The sequence below is a fragment of the Zonotrichia leucophrys genome, chromosome 2 (genome assembly GCF_028769735.1).
Source record: "Zonotrichia leucophrys gambelii isolate GWCS_2022_RI chromosome 2, RI_Zleu_2.0, whole genome shotgun sequence".
In the NCBI taxonomy this organism is placed as follows: Eukaryota; Metazoa; Chordata; class Aves; order Passeriformes; family Passerellidae; genus Zonotrichia; species Zonotrichia leucophrys.
In genome coordinates, this window is record NC_088171.1 from 101,922,121 (window position 1) to 101,946,484 (window position 24,364).

General features: G+C 39.7%; 1 protein-coding gene across 2 annotated transcripts in view; it reads right to left on the reverse strand.

Moving 5' to 3' along the window:
* Nucleotides 1-24,364, reverse strand: part of RALBP1 (ralA binding protein 1) — a 33,915-nt gene that overhangs the window by 5,501 nt on the left and 4,050 nt on the right. For both annotated transcript variants that reach the window (XM_064705854.1, XM_064705853.1), the window contains exons 2-4: nt 10,537-10,829; nt 2,892-3,350; nt 747-1,096 (exon numbers count right to left, since the gene is read on the reverse strand). In XM_064705854.1, coding sequence (XP_064561924.1) covers nt 747-1,096; nt 2,892-3,350; nt 10,537-10,780 — 1,053 coding nt within the window. In that variant the 5' untranslated portion in view covers nt 10,781-10,829. The remainder of the gene's footprint in view (nt 1-746; nt 1,097-2,891; nt 3,351-10,536; nt 10,830-24,364) is intronic.

The window sequence follows — 24,364 nt, forward strand, 5'->3', positions numbered from 1 at the left end:
ACTTCTTTTCCTAGCTAGAGAGGTGTCTGGCACAGCAAAAAAGCCAGGAATAACAGCTGGCCCTTCTGCTACTGGGCCTCTACCTGGACTCTAATTATAAAGTCAGGCTTTTCTAACTTGTGGGGTTTGCTCTAGAAGATCCACACCCAGTAATGCCATGTTTTCATCATGCACAGGATTAATTCTGAGCTGTATTTAATTAAATATTTCCAAGATGTCCATTAAGGAATCAAGCAATCCAGAAACCACAAAATCTTACTGGAAAACCAAGTCAGTTGTTAATCCCCAGCCATTTGGCTGCAGACAACAAAGCCATTTCACTTAAGTCACTACTGCACCAGGAAGATCTATGTGCAGGACAGGGTTCATTAGCTTGATATTAAAATTAAGCAACAATATCTTAACTAAACTATCACTGAATCAAAACCCCACAGAAATTGTGTAGCTGAATTATTGAACCAAATCAACATTAAATGACTTCTCCTCATAACATAATTGAAAGACAGCAGTCTTTGTAATACTCTGATAATAACCCAAATATCAGAGCCACAGTATGAAAGCCCACATGCAGAAAGACTTTTGTTCCCCTTTTCCCAGCATTTTGGGTTCCTGAAGCATAAAGAGGAGCTGTAAATTAGCTAAACTGTATCAGACAATACCCAATTCCCACCTGCAAAAGAATTCCTACAAAGAAATCTTTCTTGGGCTGCAGTTCCTCTCTAAGCCTTGCAGTGTGGAGCACATACCTGAACAGTAGGGCTGAGCACTATAGAAATATTCTGGATGTTCATTTTTGTCTCTAGTTCTTTTGCAATAACATGGTCCATATGCACAATCAGCCACGAAATCAGGAGATGGTTACACTCTGGCAGCTCTTTGAGCAGCTTCTGGCACTCCTGAACTTTCTCAGCTTCTGTGCTCTTTCCACAAGCATCCTCAAAGCGGGGCATGAGCTCTTTGGTAAGCAGATTTTCGGGCAGTTCCCGCAGGTACTGTTTGAGCAAGCTGGCGACTGTGTTGGGCTCATATTCCTCCAGGTTTGGAGATTCCTCGCGATCATAGGCTGCCTTCAGCTCGTCAACTTTTGATTTTATTCCTTAAAATAGTTAGATCAAGAATTAAGAGAAAATTTTACTGTAAATGTCTAACAGTTATATTTAAACTTTTGTTTTTGGAGATGCCTTTATTTCACCTCTCCTTACAATTTCAGATAATTGAGAAGCAACTTTTAAAAGTTATGCACATGTAACAAAGTGAAAATCGTGACTCAAAATTACATGGTCACTGGTTCTAAAAGCACTGACTACTCCTATGAAGCAAAACCAAAGCACTGACAGAGCTCTGAATCAGAACTGGTGCCAGCATTCCTTTTCATCAAGGAACATAAAATAGGGTGAGGAAAGTCTGGGGAACTCGAAATCAATTGTGTGTTTGCATTAAGCTTCTTTCTGGCTGTTCAATTACCCATCCCTAACCCAGGCAGCAAATATGTTTTTAGTTCAGATGCTGTGCAATGAGCTCTGCCTATAACAGCTTTCCTTTGTCAAAACAAACCCCACACTTTTCAGTTTCCAGATTTCCAGCTGGCCCTCCTCAGCAGAGGAATCTCGCACAGGATCCTTGATTTGAGACATCACATGATTAAAAGTGTGTTCACAATTATTCAACCCAGCCAAGATTTTCTACAAGGTGTTTGTATAAACTCAGTGACATTTCAATCTTCCTAAGCTTGGGGAAATTTCATTCTTGCAGCTGAAACACCCACTCGGGTTACAACAGTTTGGTGCACAGCCCTGGCTTGGCTCATACTCAATGAGCACAACTGGGCACATTCAGCTCCTGGAAAATGCCAGGAAAACATGCTCAGTTTCATGGCCAAAATGAGCCACCACAACAGCTGCAGGCCACTAAGGCACGGCAATGCTCTCTCTGAGCTCTCAAATTAAACAATCCTACACGCACAAGAGGGAGCTGTTGCACAGGAGAACATGTACAAAGGACACAGCAGAAATTAAGGAAAACACACCTGTGAAAACTCCCAACACATTGTGAGTAAAAAACCAAGGAACCAAAATGTGTCACTAGGCAGGACTAAGCAACTACTGCTTAGTAGCTGCAGTATTTCTGCATGCCCGCCAAACACCAAGCAGATGGACAGCAAGAAGACAGCTAATGAAGCCTTTAAAATAATTTCATTACTGGTTTACAGCAAAGGGTAACTTGATTCAAAATGCTTTTCCTGAAATTCCTTTTCTTGCTTGTTCTTGTCCCCTCCAATGTAGCCACAGAAGTACTTACAGGAGTTGCATTTCTATTTCTGGTGCAGCTCACAAATAAAGGGACTGTTTTGTCTAACATGACTTAAACTGAGGTTTCACTTATGTAAGCTGGTGTTACACAACTACCACAGTTAATTAGCTGCTGTTGCTAACCTTAGTGAAACTTGCATTTTCTCCTTATTAGCAAATTTGCTGAAAGAAAAGAAGTTTTCAAGAAAAAAAAATTCAATGGGAGTAACTGGATAAAGCAACTTAGTGGGAAGCATAAGCAATGAAATGGTTATAGCTCATCTTTGCTTTTGCTATCAGCTACCATTATATTTCTAAAGCAGAAGAAAAAATACAACATACTAACACATTTTATTCATTGCTATCATCCCATGACAAAAGGCCAAAATAGGTGTGTTTTTACTGCCATTAAGCAGTACCACCACATTACCAATTTTTTCTGGTACTTCAGACCTACAAGTTTGCTTAACTTCGGCTAGCTGATTACCTTCTGGATAATTAATGGAACTATGAACAGTGTACCTAGATGTTGGAAGTGATAAAATAATAAGAAATTCACAAGTGAAGACCTTAGAAACCTGCATGTCAGTGTGCCCAGAGTACCTGAAACTCTGTAGATGCCTTCACATTTCATGCCATACTTCTCTACGTAATCTATACATTCACGGAAAACTGCTGGCAGGCGGATGCCATCGTACATCATGGTCCTGTCTACTGCGTCAGACAAAGGAATGCCAAACACGGGTCTGTGACTTGGAACATCCACTTGAGGTATCTCTGTCTCTTGAATTGGCTTTTTCTTTTTCTTCTTCTCTTTCCACTGTTTTACAACATCTGCTGCAGTTAAGTCTTTTGACTTTTTCTCTTTGTGTTTGTCTTCCTTATGTTTTTCTTCCTTGTGTTTTTCATCTTTGGGTTTCTCTTTTATTTTAAAATCCTTCTCCTTCTTTTTGGAAAAGCTGGGTTTCTTGAAGACGTGTATTCCCTTGGAGCGCTTCAACTTGGAAGGACTTTCAGCTTCATCACCGGAACTGTCCTCTTGAAACGCGGCGTAGCCTTCCGCTGTTGGGAAAGCAGGACAAGGGAAGGGGACAGCTGTCAGTCTGTTTACTTTCCAGACAGCAACAACAAGAAGTTGCACGTAAGGAGGAGAGGGAAGAAGCAACATGAATTTAAAAACAGTGCCCGTCTGACTCCTCGGGAGGTTTTCTTTAGTTACACACTTGAGTGGATAAGGATTAAATCAAATTGTATAATTACATCAAAGATAAGCCACAGAGCTCCTGGACGATCTAAACAATGAATACTTTATATACTTACTCATAATGGCTATGTCCATCTTATGGGCTAGATTCCCATCTAATAGTCAAGGAAATGCAAAATAAAAACAACTGTCTGGCAACTTCTCTATGTTCCTGCAATCAACAGTATAAGAGTTGCTGTTAAGGATCATCTACTGCATACACAGAAGTCTAACAAATTTCAATTAACAACAAACTAAACTCCAGCCACTTAAAGTCCCAATCCTTTTCCAAAATATTATGAATTTAAAGACAAGTATGAAGTTAATAAAGTTTCAGCCTCAAATAAAATACAAAAAACCCCACCCCAAACATAAACCAAAAAAACACTAGCACTTACTTTTTACTAGATGAATAACACAATTCCACTAACACTAGAACAATACCTGCCCATGAAAGTGCAGATTTGCCTTAAAAAGAACATGGGAGAGATTCAAACAAGTCCCTGGGCTGAGCACACCACTCCAGCAGCAAACATCCAAGTGCAGTCTAAAACATGCACCAGGTGCTTTTAAGTTGCTACGCCTCTGCAGCTGGCCCTGCCTCACCTTCAGGCAAGAACACAGGAGTCTTTAAAGGTGGATTACAAAAAAACCTCAACAAACATAGCAACAAAAAAAACCAACCCACAAACAAACCCAGCAACATGCAATGCAACACAACTTTCAAGTCCACTAATTCTAATTTTACATACCCAGTACCCCATATAAGAAAAGTAAGCCTGAAACCTGGTCAACAAAGGTGACATTGGACATGCCATCTGCACCAGCCAGGTCCCCAAGGCAGTGGGCAGCAAGCCCCCATTAGGAGCCCTTTGTGGCTCTTCCACTACCCACAGGCAGAGCCTCTGCTCACGTGAGGCAGCACTGACAGCCAAGTGCTCCTGCTGCCTGAACACTTTTGGCCAGAGGAAAATTACCCTCTTGATAATATCTGAGCGTATCATGCACAAGACTACAGCTGAATTTTTTTCCAAGTGGAATATCTGCAGAAGAACCAGGGGGCATTTAGTCTGTCCTCCTTCTAATTCTGAACTATACCAGACTGCAGAGTCTCTCAGCATTTTTTCAGCATATAAAAGAACTGTCTCTATTTTGAAGCCTCATTGACTGCTCTGTAGAAGATAGCTTGTAATAGTCAAACAAATATAAGAAATGTATTGAAGCATGGAACTACCATAAGATAATTGCAATTGTTCAATCAGCTCAGTCTCTGCAGCTGATACTCCTCCCTAGGACTACCAAACACACACTTTCCTAGAAGACTGAAAAAGACTGTAGAACTGTTCCTGTCAAAGGGGAATTTAAAATAAAAATGCAAACATTAATTGAAGGCCAACCAGCAGCCAGGTCTTCTCCTCCCTCCTTACTGACTATGTCACTTACTGGTTTTTGTAAACTAAATCCACACATGGGCAAGGATTCAAATCTCACTCTGGTACCGAAGCAACTGTGGATCCACCAGCTACAGGACAAAGTAGGAACACCCATTTTCACTGTCTTTTATGAGAATGAGATGGGGCTGGCACCAAGGTTCCAGATAAACTTCAGAGATGTAATTTCCAAACAGAGAGCCAGGTGTCCCCCAGAGAGAGCCCAGGACAATCTGCCCTCGATGTTTCCTCCTGGGTAGCTGTGACAGCTCCCAGTCACACAGCGTGGGGTTCCCACAGGCACACCAGCAAGTGCCAGCACTGGAACACAGCCTGGGAGGTTGGTGCCACCAGCAGAGCACTGCTCACACATCCCAACATTGTACTCTGCAACACAAGCCCCAGTGCCTTCCTAGGTCTGTGGTAATGTAACACAGCAAGAGAACATTACTGAAACTGGTATTTCTTGAATTCATGAGAAGACATGAAGGTGCAAGTTAAATACAAACCCAGCCTTCTAAACTTTGTCTCAGTAACACAAGTCAACAAAGTTTAGAAACATAAACTAATACAGATTCACACAGAATATCCCAAGAGAGGATTTGCATGTCTCTCAAGAATAGCCTGATTTTCTTTACTATACTTTTGGTTATAAAATTGCTGTATCCTTTCACCAGTGATACAATATATTGAAATATAAACAACTAAAGTTAAAAATTACCAAAAGTGCTTGAAAAATCAGGTAGTTTTAAATATGGAAAGAGTATTACCCAGGGTATAGTAAACTGGTATTTCTGTCTACTGTTTCCTCAAGACTTCCAGTACTAATAGTCCCCATTTTCCCACCACTCTGTTCTATGCCACTGATATTTTCCTCCATCTAAATGAGAACAGTACTAATGTAATAAATACTCCAATTTCACCAGCATAATGACACAGCATAATCTGCCAGCTCCTTTTGTTAGACCTTCCTTCCATGAGCATGCCTTCATTGCAGTTATTTTAAATGCAATGCTTCAAGTTACATTACATGTAATGTAATGCTTGAAGTTCCCTTATCTTACTGAGAATTATAAAAAACCCTTTAATAATACTAATAATAATGCTACTAACAATATTCCAGTGTTACTCTGGAAAAATCTAGTTTACAGGCTTATAATCTTTGTTATGCAGCAAGTCCAGTGTCTCTATCAGTCTGCATACTTGGGAATACTTCTGTGTTCTCATAACAAAGCACTAAAGTCATGCTGTAGTATTTATTGTTAACTCCAAGGGTGGCATTACTCAGAACTACCACTTATCAAACCTACTGCAAGAGACATTTTGTCCATTGGGTCTCTGATGGGTTTTTTAAAGTAAATTACAACTCTACAGCTGATTTGGCTCCCCAGGGAAATCTGCAGCATCTGTAATTAATTAATTGAAAGAAAACATGGATGGCTTTTACATATGAAAGCATTAGTAGGTCAAATATGACTGAAGTGCAGTGCAAGCATGAGTTACCTAATGTCAGTTTGTCAGAGGGACTGTCATCAGATTGTACAGCACTTCTAACTACAGCATTTCTAAGTAAAACTAAAACACACAAATGCACAATGAGCTTGAATAGATGGCTTCTACTTCATCTCCTTGCCCACAAGATGCATTTTTATTGTCAACAGAAACTTCTACCTTACAGACACTACCAACACTCACTATCCAACTTTCAATTAGATCAGTTTGTCTCTAATATTCACTTGATTCACTGATGTCAGCACAGGACTCTCAAACAAATTCTGCATGCAAATTACTCTGCAGCACCATGCCAGCAGAGCAAATGAAGCTGAAATAAGAAATTTGTCTTACTTTATTTTGATTTAAAATAATCACTGGCATTGAAAGGCAGACCTTTAAACTATCTGCAAATGGTGCTTTGCTAGATAAACACACAGTGGTACACAGAAATATACAGTGATATGTCAGTAGAACAGGATGCAGCAATACACCCTATTTATCCCAAAGATAAATCCTGATATTAAGAGCCTCTAATCTTTATCAGGTGTAGAAAATTCTAATAACCTTTTAGTCTGTAGATCTGAAAACTGTATTCAGAGCTTCTCCACACACTGGACAGTAAAAATGTTTTGTTTGCAATAGCAGTGGTTTGGTTTCAGTCTTCATCTACATTCCAAAGGAACACAGAGGAGCCCTGTCCAACACATCAAGGATCTGCCTTTCAAAAATATTCCCTGAAATTTTCAGAAGAGTTCATATCGATGATCCTACTAACCTTTCATGTGATAGTTTAGTACAATTCTAATAATTCTCCATTTTCTTGGAATTGTACAAAGAAAACCCCAATTCTTGTAAACGAAAAAAAAATCCTAGCTGTATATTGAACCCATTCTGCCCATCAGCATCAATCTTCAGAAGTAAAATGAATAAGCAGAGTAAGATCTACTCCATACAGACTCTTTATCTACAGAAATTCTAATGGGAAGAAGAGCTTCTTCAGAGGTATTTTACCATAACATTTTTCTTCTGCAAGAAGCTGCATATTTTATGGCTTTATCAACATGTGATTAGTGACAGGTGGTTAAACATTTTCAAAAATCAATTACAGTGGTTGCTGTTTCACATAATCCATTACTGCTTAACACAGATCCATTTTTGCTCTCCTGCTGTCACAGGACAAGTTCTGTTTGAGTCAGGGAACAGATGTGATTTAAAACTATGCCAGTAAAAAGAAAATTCCTTTTAATCCTTAGTAAGTTTCCTAATCTAACTCAATCTACAGGCAACCAACACCCAGTCTATCAAAAGAGAGGGGAGAATAAAAATTAGTGGCTGAAACATTTTTCCAGTAGCCAATATTCCACACAAAAAACAATATTAAATTGAATTTTCTATTACCTCCAAAACATTTTTAGCACTTTTCTCCCAGAATAATTGCTGTGTATCATTAGGTTACTGACACTAACATGAAAAAAATCAAATAATTAAATAACTATATCTATATACAAAAGTATGGAAAAGGATATTTTGCTAGCACACAAAAATGCTTTTTTATATAGGTGATAATAATGAAACTAAGAATACATTACTCTTGCAGAAATTATTTAGCTGAAAAACCAAACTGAGTAACTTTGGGGCATTTAACCTTCCCTGCTGCTCTTCAAGCACTTCTGAAGTTTACATTTAGAGTATCATCAAAATAGCTCAAGATTTTGTGGGATTAAACTTAGATAGAGTTTCAGGTGTTGGAATGACTTTGTCATTAATTCACTAATATTGCAAGTTCAATAAACACTCATTCTGTCATAATGTAATGTTCACTTGTCTTTTTTTCACTGACACGTTCAGTTATATTTGTTTATATCCCAAACAGCATCATCATGGCAGGTTGTGCACTACTCAAAACCAAAGCAGGTAGCCAGAAAAAATGAAAAGAAACAATCTGAAGACATACAACAAAATTGAAAAGGTGAAATAAAATGAAGAATCAAAAGGATGGGAGGAATAACAAAGGCCAAATCTGGAAGGAAAAATCTTAAAATCTACCATGATAAGCAACTGTACAGTACACTTGCAATTTAGACAGGTAAAGTCTATGTTGAGGGTATATTTACAATATTGATTATTTTTTGAGTGTATGAGATGTACTGAAAGCGTGGTATGTAAATTACTCTTCTATCTGACTGGCAATTATATGACAGACATATATTAGGGCCAAGAAATGCTGAATGCCCTTTACATTATATTATTTTGATATAAGATATTATTTTGTTCCTCCCATATTTTGCATTTTTGTGTTCTTTGAGGACTTTTTCATACCTTTAAAGGTTCTTTTAAGTAACAGAGATTACTTTACATCAGCTATAAAATCCACTATAAAATGTGTTGCAATCTCTTGTGGAAAAAAACCAGTTGCAGTGCCAATGTGCACAGACCCGTGTGGATTTGCTGAAGTAGCATTTCTCCTCCTAAACAACAGACTACAGCTACACTATCACCATGAGACATCCTGAATTCCATACAAAGAAATCCATACGATGAAAAATGTTGGCATCTACCCGTTCCAGATTTAGAGGTGTGCAATACAGAGCTCTAACAGAAAGCTGGACAGTAAAAAAGGAACTACTGATAGCCTGAATTTAGACCTATCCAATCAATACCAAATTTTCAATGCCAATCCAGTAATCCGTACTAGGTCAATATGGTTTACATTACAGAAAATCACTAACAAATCACTTTTCTAAAAACCTGTAAGAATTTCAACTGTTGGTTTTAACTTGAGGATGCATCTTTGAGTTACAGTATTCCTTAGGCAAACAGTTGTTAGTTAAAATAGCCATAGCCCTTCTTAACTGTGGTAGAAACAATTCCTGCATTCCAGGAAACTGGTTTGATTAAAAGCAGTGCAGTGACAGCAGATTCTTAAGGAGTGATTATTTAAATATGTGCATGCATATTACAAATAGTGCCCATATTAATTCTAACAGAACACTGTCTCACTGTTTCTGATCTTCCAAATTCCACATGTAAGAAGTAGCAGGATACACTGTATCAGAGATTCAGACATTTTGAGATTTTGCTAAAACAAATATCACTTACAAAGTATTAGCACTTGGGCTGTGGTATTTAGGTTTCAGAGACTTGGACAGGAAGTGTCATTCTGGTATTGAGAGTGCTCAGTTAGTATTTACAAGTGCTTTGTTCTTTCAGAATATGGAGAAAAACTTTCTTGAATAAAAACTATTTCATGTTTTGAAAATTTTCTGCTCAAATCTAAAGGTGGGAAGTAATAGTTCTGTTGTTTTGGACGATGGGTAAGCACTTAAGAAATTTCCACTCTGGATACTGATACACTGACAAAGGATTCTGTAGTCAAAGCTTTACCTTCTTCTAACCTTTGCTCAGTGAGTTCTGGAAAATTCAGATCTCACTGTTGGTTTCCATATTTTTGACCTCTGCAATAATACTTTGGCACTGCTGGAGGAAACTGCATGATCAGACTAAACTGAGAAGCTAGAGAAAAAAAACAACAGAGATTTTATGACTGCCCGAATAATGGTGCAGTGTGCACATAAAAACGTGGGATGGTACACTGAATAAGGCAAACACAGAAGAAGGCAGACACATAGGAAAAGGGCTACAGTTGTTGAAACTGCTTCTTCCAAATGCACAAGTGTACAATTGAGATCAGACATACGCTTTTATTCTAGCTGGCACCTCAGCTATGATTAAAAATGGATATATTTGGAAACACATTCGAAAACCTCCACTTAAAACATGAAGAACCACTCCATGCCAGAATTTACCAATGCATCATGAAAGTTTTTGGATAAATGCATTTATTAGCAATTCTGGGCACATGCTTGGCACCTGTATCGCACAACAAAAGAAAATTAAGGTGTGGAGTTTTTTTGTAAGAGAAACAGGTGCTCCACAAAGTCTGCTTGTAGCAAACTAAATTAACTTCCTCCACACTGAAACACATTTAAAAGAACCCACTGGGAATATTCAGCAATTTTGAGAGAGAAAAAAGGAAGAGAACTTGAAAGCATTGAATTAAAAACAGAAGTTGTCTACTCACTTCTTTTTTCTTTTTTCTTAAATTTTCCTTTCTTCTTCCCATGCTCCTTTTCATCATCAGACACTATATCAGGAGGCTCATGCAAGCTGTCGTGAGGCGGCGAGGGCTCCCCGGTGCGGTACAAGCCGGGGAATTTTGTGGGGCTGATCTCTTCAGAGCTGGGAGTACGAGCGAGTCCCCCGCTGTGCTCTACCCGCCGGTGCTCACTGGGGCTGCTCGTGGGAGGCAGGAAGCACTCGGTCATTCTGATACCAGATAGCAAAGTGAAATCTTCTGCTACCTGTCCATCACACCTGCAGCAGAAGAAAACAAAAAGAGAACCCACACAATTTTAAGCAATGGGTTTCAGAACGCTTGGTTTAGAGCTTTACCCTGAAATCATAAACAGCAATACCTTCTACAATGAGAGTTCCAACTTCTGCCAAGACAGAGTAACACAACATCAGGTCTTCAGCTCAGTGTTTGCAGAATTTGTGCATTAACTCCTGAGCCATATTAACATGAGATCTGCCATTTTAGCCATTTCTACTCTATGATATATAAAACGTATTAATTAAGTATCTGAATATTTTAACTGTTGAAATAATTCTTGCAAAATTCATAGGCAGCTTGCATACTGATTGGCAGTATTTACCACAAAATAGTTTCCTAACTTTAACTTTTTTGGACATCAAATAGATTTGCCTGGAAGCTCAGAGTGTTGTGAGCACTGCCCTTAAGGCAAAAATCATTTTCTTCTTTCCCAAGCATATTTTATAGATGCAAATAAGAACTCACCTAGCCTGTTGCAATAAGGGGGAAAATAAAATAAATACAGCTAAAGCAAATCTATCTTTTAATTATGCTGCTGCAAATTAAAGAAGGTAAAAAAATAATGATTATGCTTTACTGGTATACAACAATTTCCCCTCTGAACAGGCTGGATCAGGTTATCTGCATCCAGATGCTGGTACATTGTTTGCTTGGGAGCTATGGCCAAATAAAAGTTTATACAAAAATTGCTAAAGGAAGCCAATGCATAAATTCTCAGCAGTGGAACACATAAGCAAAATCTCCTCCTAGTACAGATAAATTTCAGAAATACCACAGAATGGATATCCTGTATGGGACACTGCACCTCTGGAGTCCACTTGGCTGGATTTGGCCCCTTGTGTCTAAATGGTCACAAAGGACACATTCCACAACACTCTTCAGCAGAATCACTCAACTCCAGGGCTTTTAGTTGCAGATTGGTAGCACACAGAAAAAATACGACATGCTGTTGTATTCTGCCCATGTTAATTCTGCCCAATTAACAATTATAGATCAGTCTAGCTAAGTGGGTTTTGGGGAGGGTGATTTGTTCACTTTTTTGGGGTTAGAATAATTTTTTTTTTTTTAATTCTCATCTTTCAGCTCTCTGTATGCAGTGAAATTTTAGAGTATGTATGCAACAGTATCTCCCTACAGGAGATCACTCACAGTGCTTATGGAAATTACCGGTTACTCAGATCAGAATTTGAATAGGGCACAGTAAGACACAGAATTATGATGAGAAAGTATTAATGAAATCTTTATTTAATACTGTTCATTCCTTATTCTAGCTAAAGCAGAGGCACTGGCTAAAAATTAAGACAATGGGGTGTATTTGCAAATGCAATAAATTAAGACTGCATTTATGTTTCTTATTTTTTTATTTTACAGCTTCAAGAAAGCATTAATTTCCTATATGTAACATTGCCTAGGGCTTTAAATAAGTGAGAAATTTTATGATGCTCAAATTATATCAAGACCTATCAGCAGAAGAGAGCTTTTAAGCCTACTGAAAAAACCTCTTCTACTTTACTAATGGATGTTAATGTTCTACTGCCATATAAATCTTTACATTTCCTTTGGCTTTTACCATTTTCTTCTGACAGCAATAAGACTGAAAAAACCATGGACCTTCTAGGCATTTTGAGAAGGAACATTTCTAACAGGCTTGCTCTTCTGCCAGTTTCTCCCTCTCAGACTTTTTCTTCCCAATCTGTTACTGCTTCAGCCCTGCCTCCCCTCTGCAGCACATCCCTCCCCTCAAACTGCTTCTCTTCACCTGGGCAGTTCTCATGTGTCAGGGGATTCAATAACTCACTGCTGCCACATGAGGAAGGTCACACTGCTCCCCCATTAACTCTCCTCTGCCTCCAATTGCAGCAGTTTCCTCTTTGTGAGATGATTCAAGTTCCTAGCTGCTCCAACAGGCTTCTGCTGCTGAGCTGGCCTCTGGAAAAGCTCAACAAGCACTAGCAATGAAAAACAGAGAAGTGGCAGAACCACCATGACAGGAGTGCAATCCCTGTCTTTGGGCACCTCTTTTATCATACCACACACACAGCTACATCTCCTCAAATTTCAGTTATTTCTAGTATTTATAACTTAAAACTTTGATTTCTTTACCACCAAATGTCAGAACTCCCATAGCTCTCGTCTTGACTTACCACTCTGTTTCATCTTCAGTGTATCATAGACAATCTGATCTTCATCTGCTTTGGTCTCTGTGACTCAAGCTCGGCTTCCAACTTTCCCCTCATCTTGTTTTTCATTTGGGCAGTTCCTACTTTCCTGCTGCACACCATTTCCTTGCAGATAAAATTCTCTCCCTTCTTCCTCTGTTTCATCTACCGGATTAGTTGCCAGTTCCCACTTCTCCCTGAATGTTCTCTGCTGCTGTTTTCTGTTAGCTCATTTTTTCACCTTGTCCCTATTTCTCCCAGTGGCTCTCAGTCTCTCCCCAGTACCACAAGAAGTCCCTTCTTACCTCCCTGCCAACAGCAGGCTCCTTGACTCCCACCACTTCTCCTTCACTTGACATTTGACTCCTTCCACAGGAGCCACAAATGCTGTTACATGACAGCATCAGAGAGCTTCTTGCAGTTCTGGCACCTTCTCAGACCTAGCTACTTTTTTCAGTACTCCCAACATGCAGTTTCTTGAGCCACCTTCCTGCTCAACACTGAGTCAGTCCTTCAGAATAACTGAATGTCAAATAGAAGCCTTCACTGAACATGGGCAGAATTGTGATCTCTCCTCCATCCCCCAAGGAAAGACTAAATTACAGGAGACTTTAAACATGGAAAGAAGGTACATCATTAACACAAAATCTCCTCTATCATGCCATCACCATCTTTCTAGACCATAGACTAAGCACAGGAAAGCAGGTCGGGGAAAGGAAGGAAGATGCCTGCACAGAAAAAATAATGTGGTTTTTCAAGTCTCATTTTTGAAAATAACCAAACTCTTTCCCAAAAAAAATTAGTTTGAGCTGCATATTTAGTAAGTAAAGATGAGATTTGGAAAAAAGCATAAAAAAGGGAAGACAGAGAGACATGACAGCCAGCTTTAATAGATCTCATTTTAACAGTGTATCATCGAAGTCGGTATGAACACATTAAAAAGAAACATAGTCTGAAAGACCAAATTCAGCTCTTTCATTCAGCACAGAAGGCTCCATTATTTCTGTTTTGCACTGAGTCTGTACTGTGACTTTGTGCTTTGTACCAATTGCAACAGCAGAAGCAAATTAGAGCAGGTGATTGCATGCACAGATGTTATTTTGTAAAGCTTCTGGGTGGAATGAAGGATGTGGATTTTTTCTGCAACAAGTATTATGCAAGACCACATCTGAAGCACAGTGGGTGTCCTCTGGTCATTCCATTTTGCCACAAACAGACACCTTCTGCAAGCCTGGGTGTTACACTGAAAATAGTCCCAAGAAGTCACTAATCAAAGGATGGAGGCAGAGCGAGGACATTCACTCAGCTACCAGTACCTGCTCCACCATAATTATCCAAAAGCAAGACAGAGAGCACAGCAGTCCCTCACTCATCACCACAGACCTTCAGTCCAAAATATTTGCATATGTGTGAAGGACCTGATTCTTGCAGAAGTGAAGCACGCCATTTTTGGATAAAAATATCCTAGTAACAAACACAGCTCCATTTTGGAAAGCAATGAACCACAAGAAGAATAAAAACTATCACTTGTGGGCTAAGTATGTCAAAACACTTCAGAAACCATGAGTGGTACTCATATAACTGTTGAGACTCTGGAATAAGATGAGAAGATCCAATTAGAATTTATTTACCAAGACTATACAAGGTCTGTATCACATCTAAATTCCGTATCTACTGCATTTTTCATAACATACTGAAAAGCTTAATACAAATCTCTGTTTTCATTTGAACACTTCTTAGATGGCCTCTGATGTAATCTTGACATTTGACTGTATGGCAGAATTTCAGTCTTTCATTTAATAAGCAGTGGCCAGGTATAAAATCAGTGCCTTTTCTTTAATAAGGCAACGCAACCATGAAAGGAAAAGGAATAGGGAAGTACTTCATGTAGACAGGCAAAGCAAGTTTAAAATTTCACAAGTCACAAGTAATCACACAAACACAGCATTAAGTAACTCCCCTGTGAGTCATGCACTCTTCATAACTGGCAAAAATTAAAGCCTCAAGAAGGGACTTCACAGAATTTTTTTATAAAAAGAATGAAATACAAATTGTTTAGCAGAATTCAGCTCCTCAACCTCAGATTAGTTTACAGGATATGTGATGCCATGAGAATGTTGGAAAATTTACTTCAAAGGAGGGTGTACAATCATATATTTGAAGTCACACAGGAGCAAGCTGTACATTTTTCAAATAATGCCAGCATCAGATCACCTCTAAAAGTAACAAAACTAGATTTTGTGTGGTCTCTCATTTACCTGTAGGTGGATAAAGTCTGGCAGCTACAGCACCATCCAAGGCATTTCAAGTTTGGCTCTGAGAGTCCATTCCAGCTCAGGAGTGATATACAAACAGACAAAACTACTTAGCTCTCAACAACCAGGGAGCTACAGACCACATCCACATCTGAGTGGGCTCTTGGAGGAGCCAGCTCACATTTAGAATATGAAGTTGTATCCAGAATACTCCTTGTTACTGAGGGTATTCCAGCTCTTCAATAATCTAATCAGGAGGGAGCCAGCCTTAACATAAATAATTAAATAATATCCTAGACATTTAGAAATATCGAAAAGAAGGTTTCCTGTTGAAGTGAGGGAGAGACCACCTTTGTTGATTTAGCATCTGACTCCACTTTATTCATCAATCAGGCACTTTTTATAACAGTGTTAATTAAGTTCATGCATATTGCAAAATTTGAGCTCCTGATAGGCTGTAGAGAAAACTTCAGCTCCTCCTTTTGTTTACAATACCTGAAGTTAGTTTAGTGAGACCAAGATCAGTGTTCCCACCATAATATGAAAGGTTCTCAAAACCTTCATATCTATTCCCAGACTGGCCGTCTGTTCCCAGTAGCAGCCAAGGACAGAATGGTCTGAGAATCTTGTTGTTTATATAAAAGGTGGCTGAGAACCTAATTATTTACAGGATCAAGCCTGGGAAAGGCTGCTTCACAGCAGGCTTCTATATTTCCCTCAGCTGAATACCTTCATGGCCTCTTTCTTTAAGCCATGCTTAAACCAGGCTCTCCACAGTTTCCAATCCCATTATGATAAAGTCTTGCAATTGCATGAAGATAAAATCTCCAGATATGTGGAAGCATATGCTTTCCAGTTTGGTTCACTTCAGGGAAAACAGTATTACAGCCCCTAGCCTACAAAATTCTGTAGAGCTCCATCAGGATGCAATTCACAGGCTGCTTCCAAGACACACATTTTGGAAAAAACAAAAACGGGATCCCTGGAAGGGGATGGATGGTTGAATGCTCTGCTCCAGGAGAGAGCACATTGGAAAGAGATGGACCAGAGCTGCCTAGGAAAAGCCCCTGTCCCATGGTGCTGCCTCCAGCACTGGCTATACTGTCACACTCCTATTTCACTGTAACATCCCGCTTCCCAGAAGAGGCAGGTATCCCACTACCTCTCCAAAGCAAGTAGTCTACCAGGAAAGTCTGGGCACAGATCTTTGTTACAGGCTAACAACCAAAGCCCTACACAGAGGGTACACAAACTATGCCCCACAAGGGGCTCCCCCTGCCCTCCCCACCGTGTGGCTCATTCCATCCTTCAGGGATATCAGAGCAAGGCCTCCCATGTCTTTCCTCAGCTGAACCAATGGCCATGGAAGCAGTATCAAAGCAGTGCACTACATTATGATAACACCCAAATATTTAAGAGGCACTCTTGCAAATAACTGTCCAGCTAACAAGCTGTTGAATTGCTTTGCACGGCAGCTTTCTCAAGTAACAAGCAGAAGGCCTGAACTCTGCACCACAAGGCAGACAGGCACTGCACCCAGACCAGACTTCTGCAGGAGTATCTTGACTAATCAGCCACCTGCACTGCAACTGCTGCTGCCCACCCTGAGAATAATTTCTCATTCTCCAAACTTCTTGGCAATGTGCTACTCTGCTGTTTGGGATTCTCTGTTTTTAACCCCAGCAAATCCTGGTCTTGGTTCCTGTGGTCTTGTCAGCACAAAGTAATCCAATACCTGCAGTAACAGCACTCAAGCCTGGTACACTAGTTTCTCACTCACGGTTTAGTCACACTCTTCCCCAGATTATCTCCATTTGCTTCCTTGTCCCCTTTCCTGCAGTGCAGCTCCTCCACAATCAGGACTGCACCTCGTCTATCTCACAATCTTTTCCTCACCAAGCAGGTGCTCACAACCTGGACCCGTGCAACCCCAGTTTCACCATTCCTGTTCTCCACACCCAGTGTCTCATCTAACCTCACCTCTTGGCTGCTTGCTGTTTCCCAGGTTTCCCTCACCACCTTCTATTTCTCCCACACTCAGTTCTCATTAAAACTTCTGCAAATTATGGGCCACACATAAGCAAGGCAATCTGGGAGGTCTTCTCCAGCCAAATACAGGTTCCCCCTCTAAATTACAAATAGCACTAAAAAGATTTGCCTGATTAGCAAAATATTCTTTAGAAAATATTTGTTATTACAGAAAAGATATTTTCTTGCTAGCTGAATTCTCGGAAACAGCTTGAGGAATGTAGTTAGTGCTTTTAAAAAAAATAAAATTAAAGTACCAGCCTCTGATACAAAACTTTTCAGCCCAAATTAAAATATGGTAGCTTTTGATAAGAGCTGAATTGCTGAGAGCTGAATTGTCCTGCTAACATACTGAACCCTCCTATACTTCTGAAAACTGCCACACTGTGCAATATATCTAATATTCACTTTGTTTCGACTGGCTTTAGAATTATTCCTGGTGTGACAACCCTGCCCCTTCTCTCTTGTCCACCTCTCCAAATTCCCACTTGTACCACCAAGAGAACAGAAAGTTTTACTTTTAATACTTAACAAAGGAAGGCAGGAAATACAACAAAAGGTGTGCAGTTTACTTCCTTAACAATCACTATAAACAGCATCACCATGGGTTTTGTCTGCCCTTGGAACTGTATCCAAGTCTTTTTACAATTCACATTTTCTGACAAGCCCTTCAAAGAGCAGTCTAGTCCCCAGAGGTCTGCAGCAAGTTGTACAGAGATTATGATTTTGCAAATTAATACTAATTGTTATACTTTAATCAGTTCCTGGGCTGGATCTATTTAATGACAAATTCCCCTGATCAGATATTTAAACTACAGCATTGCTCAGTCACACTCCAGTACCTGAATGCAGCCAGCTTGAGAACAGCTGTCAAATTAGTGGAGTCAGGGGAAACAACCAAACATCCTAAACCCATGACTGGTTGAGCTGAATGTACTACAAATGACGTTTAAAAAGCAAGTGCTATTCAGAGTAAAAAATGCAAAATGAAGCAGAAGACAAACCAATGGATTTGGCATGAAGTATTTTACAGGAGTTTTAAGCACTTCTGTTGTTCTTTCAACAGCATCTGCAGACTACCCGTGACAGATCAAACAACACAGAACAGAATCTGGTTTTCCAGAGAGGCCTGAGCTCTACACACTCAGTTCCAACACCCAGCAAAAAACAACTAAGCCTATAAAAACTATATTTTTGTGTTTTGTGGGGATTTTTTTTTTAAGTGTCTTAGCTAACACATGCTAAAATACTAGAAATGGCAAGGGTAAACAGCAATTACCAAAGACCTTTTGCTTTGGATTTAACAGTGGCAGCAAATCTGGGAATGCCCACACACCAGAAATACACACTGTGATGCCCTGGCCCTTCTGTAACAGCAGCAATTCACCTGGCAAATCCAACAGCAGCAGTGGAGAGGCAGAAGGCACCGTGAGGCTCCTGGCAGCAGTGGAGCCTGGGCTCTGTGGCACTCTTGGGAACACATTCAGCTGGATGTGCAGCAGGTGCCACTGCTGATGCAGCACCATCGCCTTCTGTACCTGCACCAACTCCAGTGAGAGCAGGATGCTGTGTGCCCTCTGCCAACACCACTGCACTGGGGTGCCTGCTGGTTTGCCCTTCCAGAGGCACCTGCTGCCACCCCCAACACAGAGAGCCACAGAGAGCCTTGCACACTCCATAAACTGCTTCACACGCAGAGCATGGGTGCTGCACGCAGAACTGCACACTGAGTCCAGACAGCGGGGCTTTTTAATCCAGTATTCAAATATCATCTTTCAGACTGGATATAGAAAAAAAATCAATTAGAAGCACCATGCTTCTTCACTGAATTGGGTGAATTGTGATTGTTATTTTATTCATAGAATTTTCAAACAGCATTAACTTTGCAGAAGTCACTTCATAATCCTTTAACTGGGAGGGCAGTACAACCAATCCTTACCAAAGGCAAAGAATATTCAATTCTATGGCCTTATCATACCCAGAAAGAAGCAATTTTTGAAAGTATATTAATGACACACAAACCTTTAGGGCTTGAACTGTGAAAATTAACTTTCTTATGCTTTACATTGCATTTTTGCCACCATCTATTGAGCATAGATGAAAAGATCTATCAATTACAGGGTGTCACTTGAACTGACAACTCTGTAGCAGAAGAGGAAGCAAAGAACAGCTTTGCTTGGATCTCTTCATAGTGTGGTACAGGACACAGATTATAAATTTCCATGTATGATTCTTTTCATGTTTAAAACCCTGCATGTTCCAGGACAACAATGGCAAAACATGTTCAGCTTCTAGTGAATATTAAATGGAACCATGGTGGTTGAGATAAAACCCATTCTACCATAACAGCAGAAAGGAAAAGTAAAAGAAGACTTTGATCCAGAAACAGTTTATTTTTAGTGATTATTTAATAACTGTTTCTATCAGCTGATTATTCTTAGTGATTAATTGATATCTATGTCTATCACCTTTGCTTTTGGCTTAAAAGCCCTGTTTATTATCAAGCTAACATCGGTGGCTATTGACCTGAAAATCAGCCTTCCCTGGTTGCTTTATTAAGTCCAATTTGAGTAAAATCAAGCACAGACTGGGCTGCACGCAAATGTTTTCCCAACTTAACAACAATGGATTGACATGTAACATTTCTGTGCTCCCAGCACAGCAGTTTTTAGCACAGCCTTATTGTAGATACAGTTCTACCCACCAAAAGTTTTATTTTCTGATGTAGCTTGTTTTATTTTGAGATCTGTTTTGAGACATGCCAACAAAATAATTGTTTTGCTGATCCATGTTATGTCTGCAGCAGGAACCTGTGGGAATAGATGTCAATGTCTTTCAAACTCATGTGATATACAAAAAAGATAAATTTAGCATGGTATGTTATGTTTCCATACAAGAGTAGGGCTATACCATCTCTTCTTCCCAGACATATTCCCATTAATGCCAGTGACAGCTCTTTATCAACACCACATGAAGGATTTAGCCTTTCAGCAAATTTCTGAATTTTTAGGGGTTTTTTTCAGTACCATACGTAGAGATGGGATTAACAAGTTCTGCTTTCCATGTCTGTCCCAGATTCACTCAATACCCAAGGGGAAAGTCAATTTAAATATTTACAAGCTCAGCAGATTATTAATTATGATTAACATCACCACCTCCAGGGCTGAGATGTTGCAAAATGTCACGCATGTGAACACAGAAAGCATTCAGAAATACATGCAAGGCAAGGTGTGGCACCACCCACCCCACCATGGGGCAGCTGTTGGTCTCTGCAGGGAACGCAGGAATCTGCCATCCATCAAAATGCCAGTTACTGGGACAGCAGCAAGACCCACAAGTTCACACTGTTTGCCTTGTCTTCTATGCTAATTTAGTCAGCCTTAGAAGAAAACTTACATGAAACACCTGCCTTCTAGAAAAATGTATAAATATCCTTAGAATTTAAAATTAAATTCACATATACTTTCTAAAACAGGCTTCATTTAGCTCAGTCTGTAGCATCTACTGCAGCAATTTTCAGCAATCCTACATCTTGAGAATACCACAAAAAACCTCACATACCTTAAGAAATTCACTGATTGATGTTTTCAACCTACTTGTCCAATATAATAAAAATTAACTGAATAATAACACTAATATAACACTAAAAATACTGTATGCTTCAGAGATAGAGAAAAGGTTTGGTATTTGATAGCACAGGACCAAAGAAGATGTGATTGCCTTTCTAAATCTGTTGTGTTGCCTTGTCTAAACACAAGTCATGCTGCTTTATTTAAAATTAGAGCAGACAGTTTAATGGAAGGCTGAATACACTAAGACCAAAGACGGCCTCTGTCCTATCCCTCCCACAAAAGAAGATAAACTGCCTCCATCAGTGTAAGGCAATGTCCTGGGGTGACGTTATGATGCTTGTATATCCCCATTCATCTGTTCTGTGCCTTTAAGACCGGCTCTGAAGAGTGGAAGTTTTGTTTGGGTTTCTCTTATCAGGGACACAGAGACAAGCGGTACATAGGGCTGCTTTTTCACTTCCAGCTTCAGCTTGCTGCTTTTGCTTGCTCTCTTTTTCTGCTCTTGCTTCTGCTCTGCTTTCGCCTCTGCCTATTAGCTAGTTCTAGCTAAACAGTCCACATTGCTTCCTGGACTGTTTCTCCTCTCCTGTTCCTGTGACCATCTCGAACCTGCTCCGGACTGGGACCCGGGAACACCGAAGGTTCGGCTGCAGCAGCTGCCCCAGCGCCGGAGGGACTGAGAACAGAGCAACCACCCCCGAAAGAGACTTTCTGATTTTGCCATCTTTCTCAGAGCGGTGTCATCGGGTATTGTTCATTTTGTGTGCTGGGGGGTGCTGGGCCAGTCAAATAAACAGGTTCTTTCCACCTCTCTCCGAGGAATTTTTTCCCGAACCGGTTGCGGGGAGGGGCCGTGTGGGTTTCGCTTTCTGGAGGGGCCCTCCTTTGCAGATTCTTTAACAAATTTGCCCTAAACCTGGACAGGCAATTTTAAGAGTGGTGAAATCCTTGCACATAAGTACTAAAACCCACCAAATGTAATAAACCTACCTGTCAAAATATTCACCAAAACTGACTGTTCTAATGATACACACCAACTGCAAACTTCTTTTACATGCTTGTGTGTCTTTTAGATGTGTTTGAAGTTTGACTGAAGTAACATTAAAACCTTACTTACTAAAGGATTTATCAAAAACGAGCAACCAAAAGAAGCACAGAAAACTGCAAAGAAATTTGATCATAGACCAAATAAAATATCATAAAATTGCAGCACACAAAATTAATGACATAGGTAAAACTGATGTGCCTTCTCCATTGCTTTTTGGGACTATACAGGTTCTGGCCTATTCAAAGATACATTTTGAAAGCCACTGCCACAAAATCAGTTCTATTTATCTTTGTGAAGGAACATGTATTTAAATATACATCCTAGTATATCAGTCACACTAATATAGTGTAGCAGCAAAGAACTTCACAAGTTCATCACTTCCTCTTTCAGCTGGAAAGTTGAAATTTGTTTCCTCCAACAATGTTTCAAAACCTGACTGCTTAAAAGGCATCTGCTCCCCAGTGGTGCAAACTGCATGAATTTTGGAGAACTGCAACCCCAAATTTCAGAATGAACACTTTAGAAGCATGACCTGTGAAAGATCTCTGCATCTAGAATTAACAAGTGGCCAGCATGTAGAAAACTTAGAGAATTTGTCAAGATTAAAACATCTAAAGAACATGAAAAGCTGAAACAACTGGACTGAAATAATCCAAGGAGTTTCTGGGTAAATCTGTTCAATCACTTGGTATTTTTGCCCCCAAGGTTTTAGTCCATTCAATCAATTAAAAATATCCCATAAAATATAAAAAGCTCCTTAGGCTATCTTAAAGGAATGGTATCTCCTTTAAAGCCCGCACAACTGAAATGCAGAAAAGGAAATTACTCTTTTCTTTGAATCCAGTTAAAAAACAAAAGGTATTTTGGGTTCTTTACAGTTTAGCATTACACTTTTATATACAGCATTTGGTTCACAATATTAAAAGCTACTGGAGCAGTACAAATACAGTAAAATATCTGCCAACTTAATTACCTTTTATCAGTAATTATACACTACATTAACACACTCAGCATTAAGTATGTGAAAGCAGTATACTGGATATAGGAAAACAATACCAGAGAATTATGAACTTCCAGAGTATTCATGGTAGAAAACCACTACTACTACCATGAAATGAGAGAGTTTAATTGCTGACATGTTTAGCACTACACTTTACATTCAGAACTCAATTTAATTCATGCTAATAAAACTTACTGAAAATTTATTTTCATGGCAACCAGGCATCCAGAAAAATTCTGCACCTGACTGCTGATCCTTGTACTTACAAAACACAACAGGGAAGGCTAGAAATGCTAAAGTAGCAACAAGCTTCATCACCAGGGTAAAATTAATATTAAACTTCACAAAAGCCATTAGAGGATAAACATTAAATTACAGCTTCAAGCTCATAGGAGTAAGTAAAATAGGTGTAAGTCCTATTTTACAAGTTAGATATGACTTTAAAGAGAAGTAATGCCCTTGAAATTTTCTAACTTATTTTTTTATGAGAAAGGGAAGCTACAATTTTTGCCACTGTGATATCCTTTTTCTACTAGTGTCAAGAATTATCATCATATAATGTGTTTTCAAAAGTCATTCTTCAAGTTCTGGTAGCAGAGTTCTGTGATCAGTTCCAAGAGCTCCTTTCTGCCAGATGTCTTGTCCTTTAGTGACAGGAAAAGCCCAGAGATCCTAGTGAACTGTGAAACACGAAGAAAACCTGTTCCACAGGTTTTATGAGCTGCCTTCACCTAGATAACAGAAACCTGTGACATTTTCATACTAGAGAGGATGAAAATGTACAGAAATACATTTTATCTTTACATAACTATTGGAACTGACTCAAGAATTAGTCACTGCTAAGAAATGTACAAAACAACGAACACGAAACTAAATTTATTCTCCTTAAAATAAATTTCAATTTGGTCCAAACCTGCATTCAGATTTGGAATGTCAAACCTTACCACCCAGCACTCGCTCCTCTTTCTTCCTCTCCAGCAACCATCTGGCCCTTCCCACCTCATGCAAAAAGCCATCACTCATCCCCTGCTTTCCTTGTGTGCCTCCAGAGACCAGAATAGCCAGTCTAAAAAAGCTCTGCTCCTTGTGGGTGAGAAAGAGAATAAAGATGGCAGAGTGGATATGAGGAATCTGCTTGGGAAGCTGACCCTTGCACTGCCCTGAGGGGTGGGCCTATCCCTATGCAAAGTGCAGCCCCCAGCAGGCAAAATGGGCACCTGTGCACCTGCCCGGGCTCTGCCCCAGCGCTGGCTCCCATCGCGCTGCAGCCGGCACCGAGCGTGAGCCATCCCCTGCTTCCTGCAGGGAGCACAGGCGAGGCAGGGATCACCTACAAGCTCATATCATAAATTAATGTCCACCACCAAGGATCATCTGCCTTCTTTTAAAGAAATTTTCTCTTTGCATTGATTGCATAAAGTCTGTATTCCTGCCTACCTCCCTAGCACTTATAA